The sequence below is a fragment of the Rutidosis leptorrhynchoides genome, chromosome 1 (genome assembly GCF_046630445.1).
Source record: "Rutidosis leptorrhynchoides isolate AG116_Rl617_1_P2 chromosome 1, CSIRO_AGI_Rlap_v1, whole genome shotgun sequence".
In the NCBI taxonomy this organism is placed as follows: Eukaryota; Viridiplantae; Streptophyta; class Magnoliopsida; order Asterales; family Asteraceae; genus Rutidosis; species Rutidosis leptorrhynchoides.
Window position 1 is genome coordinate 83,719,089 of NC_092333.1, and position 8,274 is coordinate 83,727,362.

The 8,274-nt window shown below is 29.0% G+C and overlaps 1 protein-coding gene across 1 annotated transcript; it reads left to right on the top strand.

Moving 5' to 3' along the window:
* The first annotated feature begins 556 nt into the window (after nt 1–556).
* On the top strand, nt 557–7,978 carry LOC139886239 (protein FAR1-RELATED SEQUENCE 5-like). Its single transcript, XM_071869987.1, has 5 exons — nt 557–737; nt 4,863–5,449; nt 5,594–5,694; nt 5,806–6,064; nt 7,034–7,978. The coding sequence occupies exons 1-5, from the start codon at nt 557–559 to the stop codon at nt 7,976–7,978; spliced, it is 2,073 nt and encodes a 690-aa protein (XP_071726088.1).
* Nucleotides 7,979–8,274: the final 296 nt, after the last annotated feature.

An 8,274-nucleotide genomic window follows, 5' to 3' on the forward strand; every position in this document is an offset into this window, starting at 1 on the left:
CAGATTAATTATCTTCTCTCACCTATAAAAGGTAAAACCTCGGGTAATTAAGCCTCTCGAACGCAAGATCTGATATCAGATAACTCCTATTTATAAATAATGACTATATATATATATATATATATATATATATATATATATATATATATATATATATATATATATATATATATATATATTAGAGAGATCAAATGAGAACTTTTTGTATTTGAGAACCCTGAGAACTCACGCGGCCGAACAAAAAAACATCACGGGCGAACAAAAAATGGTTGATTCGAACAATTTTGGTTTTCCCCTAATTTTACTGGTAAAGGGTAATTTCATCATTTTACATGTGTCTAACCTATATATACTTTGATGTTTAAATCGTTTAATACAAAAATTAGGGTTCTATGTTTTCCCCCAATTCTACGAGTTCATTCTTTTACGATTCAATATTAGGGTTCTATCGTTCAAATTGATTTTCGTTTTTACATTCTTTATCTTTTTTAGGTCATTTGATTACATTATTCAAGTTCTCTGTTCTGAATTTAAAAAAAAATTTTGATAGGAAACAATGTCGATCGGTGATAAAAATGTTCAAGTTGATGACTTGATTCATTGTAATGATCAATTTCATGTCAAAGATGATTTTGTTGTTAACGACGGCGATGATGATGAACAATCTCATTTTTCTGACGTCAGTGATGAATTTGATCATATCGAGATCTTCGAACATCATGATACTGACGGAGAATGTACGTTTACATGTTTTAATTAAAAATCATTCTTTATTTATTTGAGAAATTCCTACTGTTAGAAGCAATTTCTTTTTTCATAACTAGATGCAAGATGATGCATCTATGCATTCTAGTGATGTATGCATCTTCATTTACTGTTTTTTTTGCACATGTGTGTTCTACATGATGCATTTAGTGTTTTCTACATTTAATACATCTGTGTTTCTACATCTCTGATGTACATGTACATATGTGTTCTACATCTGTGATGTACATGTGTATGTTCTAAGCCATTTAGGCATATAGATTTACATATATCTGTTGTAAGTCATTGTTATGCTTTTACAATTTTGTGGTATAAAATCTGTGTTCTACATGTGTGTTTTGTACTTTTTAGAGGTATAAAATCTCTGTTCTACATATATTTTTTTCGATGCACCTTTGTGCATCTTTTTTGATGGATTATATTTATATTTATGTTTTTTATACTTTTTCACATGTGTTTATGTACCCAAAAGTTTCTGTGTTGGTTCTGAGGAAATTTCTTCTTCTGGTATGTCACGACCCGGAAAATTTCGAATTAATTTTAAACCAAACTCTCGATGCGATTTAGTATTCTTGACACAATAAGCAAAGTCTGTAAGGTTGAGTCTCAAAAAGTTTGAACTGTTTCCTATATTCAATTGACCTTCGACTGTTCTCGACGATTCACGAACAACTATTTGTAAATAAATACATATATATGTATGTGTATATAAATGTGTATATAAATACTACTTGAAAATATATAAAATAATATTTGTTTAAAAATATATAATATATATTTATGTGATAAAACTTGTTATTTAAAACTGATTATATATATAGAGAGAGTAAATGGAAAATGAATGATTACGAGCTTAATTGGCAAATGTCGGTAACACTCGGTTGATGTTTTGTTAGTTTCAATATAAATATTATATGAGTTTATGAAAGATTAAAATAAAAGTTGAAGTGTAAATCGATTACGAAGATTTTAGATTTGATAAAAATATTTTTACATTTTTAAGTTTAAATATTAGTACTCCGTACATATAAATTGGAACAGAAAATAAACAATTATCGAACCTTTTTGATCAGGTTTCAAACAGGTAATGAGTGAAATAATTAAATATGTTTAATATGAAATTTTGAGATTTTTAGGGACACTTTTATACATTAACTGTTTAGCAATGGACACGATATAGCAATTCGGGGATAAACTGTCGGTAGAAAGAGTTAAAACTTTAGGCTGCTTTTCTATTTGAGTTTACTGTTTCTTGGTTTCCTTTTTCCTTGATTCTACAGAGGATATTATTTATATATATATATGTCCGTATATACATGAATGTAAGATAGATATATTCACACACAACCTTTTCTTTCTTCTGCAACCTTCACTATTATTCACCCACCCATCGTGATCCGCCACCACCCTAAGTGAATCACCACCACCGTGAACTTCCCGCCACCACCTAGAATCACCACCCTAACCACCGGTTACCATTCTCACCATCGCCATTTATCTTTTCTTGTTTCATACATGAACCAGTAGCACTTACAGCCATCGAACCACGGTCATCATCACCACGGCCATCGAACCAATTATAATTTCTGTTTCTCTTCTTTTATCGAACCCAGCTACCAGCATCCTTTTCCTTTCTCTCTCATCTCCTCTCTCTCCTAAACCTAAACGACACCCACTTAGGTTTTCTTATGTCTCGTTCGAAACCCGGCTAACCTGCAACTATTACCACCTATGTTTCTGTTTCCTATTTAAGCTTAATCACAGGCTACTATTGAGTATTACTGCTACGCTAGTCTTTCTATTTCTGTTCTGTTTAGAAATCACCATGATAGCCGACAACCACCTGCTTGAATTTTTATTATTATTTTTTTTTTGGCCGGAACCCTCGAAACCCGTCACCACCACAGTCACCTCCACACCGCCACCTTATTCGCTGCTGTGTTTAAATGAAGGAGATGAAACAGTGGCGAGATTATGATGATGAATGACGATAATATGAAGATGATTATGAACGAGGTTGTATGTTGATCGTGATCTAATAGAGATTATGATGATAACGATAAAGCTTGATGATAATCATGGTAAATAATGATCGTGATAAATTTTGGCAATGAACAGTCCTGGGTTTTAGTTTAGAGAAGAAAGAATAAAAAGATGAAAACAGAAAACGGGTTATAAACAATTAATTAGGGTTTAAATCAGAAAAACAAGGATAGCCTAATGGTTTGGAAGGGAGTTGGTTAAGCTAGAGGTCTCGGGTTCGAGCCCAGGCAAGAACATTATTAAGGCTTGTTAACACTAAGGTAGCTTTCCTATTATTATTATTATTATTATTATTATTATTATTATTATTATTATTATTATTATTATTATTATTATTATTATTATTATTATTATTATTATTATTATTATTATTATTATTATTATTATTATTATTATTATTATTATTATTACTATTACTATTACTACTATTACTACTATTACTACTATTACTACTATTACTACTATTATTATTATTATTATTATTATTATTATTATTATTATTATTATTATTATTATTATTATTATTATTATTATTATTATTATTACTAAACTAACACTAAATATTAAAATTATGATTATTATTATTATTATTATCAAAAGTATTAGTATTATTATTAGTATTATTATCATTATAGTTATTAATATAAAAATTAGTATTATTATTATTATTAGTAAAAATCATTATTTTTATAATTATTATTATTAGTAATCATTATTATGAAAATTAACATTTTTATTATAAAGTATCATTTATTTAAAGTTATCATTTTTATCATCTACATTAAAAGTATCATTTTTAACTCTATTATCATTATTATTATTTTTATCATTACTAATATTATTTTAGTATTATTATAATTTTAGCAAACAAACAATATAGATATATATACAAAAATATATTTAATACATATAATATAACAAAATTCATATTTTTATATATAAAATGAATATATGAAACATATAGGTTATTAAAATAATAGTTGCAATTAATTAAAATAACATATAAATTATTATTATAACAAGTATAGTACGGAGTAATTAATATTAATATATATACTTGTTTACTTATTAGTATATGTGTTATACATATAATATAACAAAATTCATATTTTTATATATAAAATGAATATATGAAACATATAGGTTATTAAAATAATAGTTGCAATTAATTAAAATAACATATAAATTATTATTATAAAAAGTATAGTACGGAGTAATTAATATTAATATATATACTTGTTTACTTGTTAGTATATGTGTTAATATATATAATTGATATAGGTTCGTGAATCTGAGGTCAACCCTACACTTGTTAAATGTCGTCATATGTATTTTTACTACAAAATACAGTATGGTGAGTTTCATTTGCTCCCTTTTTAATTGCTTTTGCAATATATATTTTTGGGCTGAGAATACATGCGCTACTTTTATAAATATTTACAAAATAGACACACGTACTTAAAAATATATTCTACGTTGAGTTGTACCACTGGCATATTTCCCTGTAGCTTGGTAACTACTATTTACATGGGTATTGTAAACGCGAATCCTGTTGATAGATCTATTGGGCCTGACAACCCCAACCGGACTGGACGACCAGTATTCAACGGTTGCACAATACTTCGTTTTGGTGACTACACTTGGTACGGTGTAGTGAGATTTCATAATAAAGGGAATATACGACGTTGATTAAATGTTAAGTATGGTTACCAAGTGCTCAACCACTTAGAATATGATTATTAAAAACGTTTATACATATATGAAATCTTGTGGTCTATTAATATATTGAAATGATTGTTATGATAAACCTATGAACTCACCAACCTTTTGGTTGACACTTTTAAGCATGTTTATTCTCAAGTACGAATTAAGTCTTTCGCTGTGCATTTGCTCATTTTAAGGACATTACTTGGAGTCGATCATCTCATTGGAACCAAATGTTGATGACTTTGTCCAGGTGGATAAGGACGGGTCTTTACATGGTATAAAATCGTGGACACCTAATGTAGACGAATCTCTTTTACCAACTATAGGAATGGTTTTTGATTCTATAGATTTAGCATATAATTTCTACAAGGAGTATGTAGTTAATGGTGGGTTTGAGGTAAGGAAGTCTTCATCAAAGAGAGGGTTTGATGAATTTGGTAATAGTCTAGTCAGATATAAGTATTTTCTATGTAGCAAGCAAGGATCTAATCAAGAGATTTTGCATAAACCTGAGGATGTTTCAGCTACTGATGATATATTTGATATGAATGTGGATTGTTTTGGGGAAGTTAATACATTAATGTCTGTTGATGATAATGTTGGTTATAGAGTTAAACAAACGCTGCCTATTCGAGTAGATAATAACAAAAAGAAGAAGAAAAGAAATAGGCCATCACAGAGGACAGGATGTCTTGCTTCTATTGGTATTGTGTTGAATAAATACAATAAATTTGTCATTCAAAAGTTTGTGAAAGCTCATAACTATATATTGGCTCATCCTCATCACATAAAACATTTAAAATCTCAAAGACGATTAAATAATTCTCAAAAATCATTTTTATTCGAGTTGAATCAAGCTGGGATTGGTCCTTGTAGAGGTTATCGAATTTTGGGTAAAGTGAAAGGTGGTGATGAAGATGTTAGATGTTCGAAGGTTGATTGTAAGAATTAGAAAAGAGATGTTATTAAGTATATAGGGGAGGGAGATGGTGAAATATTTGTTCAACTGTTAGAAAATAAGAAAAAGAGTTTAAACAACTTTTCATTTGAATATTTTACGGTGTTCAATAATGATAAGTGGGAGTTAGCTGGAGCATTTTGGGCTGATCAAGCTTCAAAAGAAAATTACAAAGTTTTTGGAGACGTAGTTTCATTTGATTCAACCTATCGAACAAACAAGTACTGTTTTTATACTTTTTTATCATTATATTGTTCTTTTATTTTTTCATTTATTATATACATTACTAAAAAAAATGTAATTGTTATTTTTTTTGTTGTGGTTTGTTGCAGATATGATATGAAGTTCATACCATTTACTGGTATTGATAACCCTAAGATGTGTGTTACTTTTGGTGCTGCGTTATTAGCAAAAGAAGATGCGGATTCGTATAAGTGGTTATGTGAAGCTTTTAAGAAAGCATTCCCCGAAGAACCGCAAATAGTATTGACTGATCAAGATCCCTCCATGATAGTTGCTATTGAAGCTGTTTTCAAGAAAGCAAGACACAGACTTTGTATGTGGCATGTAACTGAGAAAATTACAAACAAGGTAACATTTTTTTATTTATCTAATTAATGCATATAAACATCACATTAAATGCATGATTTACAAATTTTAGTTAATTCATATTTTTTGCATTATGTATTGATTCTGTTTTGTAAACGATGTCTGTTTGTGACCCTTTCCTGTCTCTTTAGTAAACAGGTGAATGATCAAAAGTAAGGTTAAATCCATCAAAAGTTCGGTCAATGCCGGTCAATAATTTAAAATTCAGTAATAATCCGTCATAAGTTAGTCAAATCTTTCAAAATAGACGTAGGATATTGTTCTTTTTTGTATAATTCCTGTCTCTTTAATAAACAGGTCAATGGTCAAAAGTTAGGTCAAATCCATCAAAAGTTTGGTCAACGCTAGTCAATAATCGAAAATTCAGTAATATTCCGTCATAAGTCGGTCAAATCTATCAAAATAGATATAGGTTAGTGTTATCATTTGTATAATGTTGAATGATTATAAATTTGAACAAATTGTATTTCTACATTTGTTATGTTCTGCATTCTTATTTTTTCTACATTTAAAATTGTTCGAATATGAAATATTATACTTTTAACATGTAAAATGTAGAACTGTTTATTGTAGAAGGTAAAGAATTTTAAAAAATTGTTCGAATATAAAAAAGTGTTCGAATATAAAAAATTGTTAGAATTTGAAAATTGTTCGAATTGAATTATTATTCTTTTAACATGTATAATGCAGAAGAGCAGTTTATTGTAGAAGTTAAAAAAATGTTCGTATACAAATAATGTAGAATTTAAAAGTTGTTCGAATTTAAGAAATTGTTTGAATTTAAAAAATTGTTCGAATTGAAAATTTTGTTCTTTTATCAGATGCAAGTTAATGCAGCTGATATATAATTATTAGTTTTTTACCATCTTTTTTAATTTTGGATGCAAGAGAACTTTTAGTCCTTTTTTGTGTAATTTATTAATGTTTAGATAATTTTTTTTTATACATCAGATTGGTCCTGCTATTTCAAATGTGGATTTTAAAGATTCTATTTCTCAAATTGTCTGGACTGACAAGTTAGACCCTGATGATTTTGATAAAAGATGGTTCTCAATTGTGGCACGTTATAAATTAGAAGATAACGAGTGGTTAAATGAAATGTTTAAACTTAGGAGAAAATGGATACCAGCATATTTTAGATATTGGGATATGTCAGGGTTAATGCGTACTTCTTCCCGTTCTGAGAGTGAAAACCACATGTTTCAACAATTGATGAGCAATAGTTCAACCTTAGTTGAGTTTATCAGTTTTTTCGAAACTGCTATGCAGATTCAACGACAAGTGCAGTCTAAAAACGGTCACGATTCACGATACACTATCCCTAAAGTTGTTACTGATTATGAGATCGAACAACATGCTGTGCAATTGTATACTAGGAAATTTTTTGGTGAAGTACAGGGTCAAATCAAAGCTGCATCGAGATATTGTATGAATCATCAAGTTGATCATAAAAATGGTTTTACAGAGTATACTGTAATGGATAGAAGTGTTACAAATAATGGGTTAGCAAATAATCTTGATAAAGCTGGTAATCCTCGGGCTTTTGATGAATACATTCCAGCAGTTAGTGTGGTAAAGTATTCAGAAAAATCAAAAGAAGTATCATGTGATTGTAGATTATTTGAAAGAATAGGTTACTTTTGTCGACATATTTTATATGTGCTAAGGATGACAAATGTTAAAGTAATCCCAAACAAGTATGTTATGAAAAGATGGTGTATTGATGCTATTACTTTAAAAGATCCAAACACATATTTTGATTCTAATCAAGTTGGATCTTCCGGAGAGTTTGGTGTTCAAATGAAGGAGATTTATAAAATGATTGATCATGCGATAGGGCTATGTAAGGATGATCCTGAAAAATTAAGTTGCTCAAAGATACAATTACAAGGTTGAAGGATAAAGCTGTAGAGGAAATGGGAAATGATCATACATTGAGTAAAGACGAATTTATTGAAGGTTTGGTTGGTATACCAAAACCTGATAAAGTGTCAGTTTATTGCCCTAATAATTTGAGAAGTAAAGGTTGTGGCAAAAGAATTACAAATGTTCGAGAAGAAGCTATCAAACAACAATCCGTCAATCACAGAACTTGCAGTTTCTGTAACGAAGTTGGGCATAACAGTAGAGGTTGTAAATGTAACGACCCGGAAATTTCCGACCAAATTTAAACTCTAATCTCTATATGGTTC

Coding starts and splice junctions, on each gene's coding strand:
- LOC139886239 (XM_071869987.1), top strand. CDS start 557: ATGTCGATCGGTGATAAAAATGTTCAAGTTGATGACTTGATTCATTGT. Junction 5,450..5,593: donor AAGATGTTAGATGTTCGAAG/GTTGATTGTAAG, acceptor AATAATGATAAG/TGGGAGTTAGCTGGAGCATT. Junction 6,065..7,033: donor CTGAGAAAATTACAAACAAG/GTAACATTTTTT, acceptor TTTATACATCAG/ATTGGTCCTGCTATTTCAAA.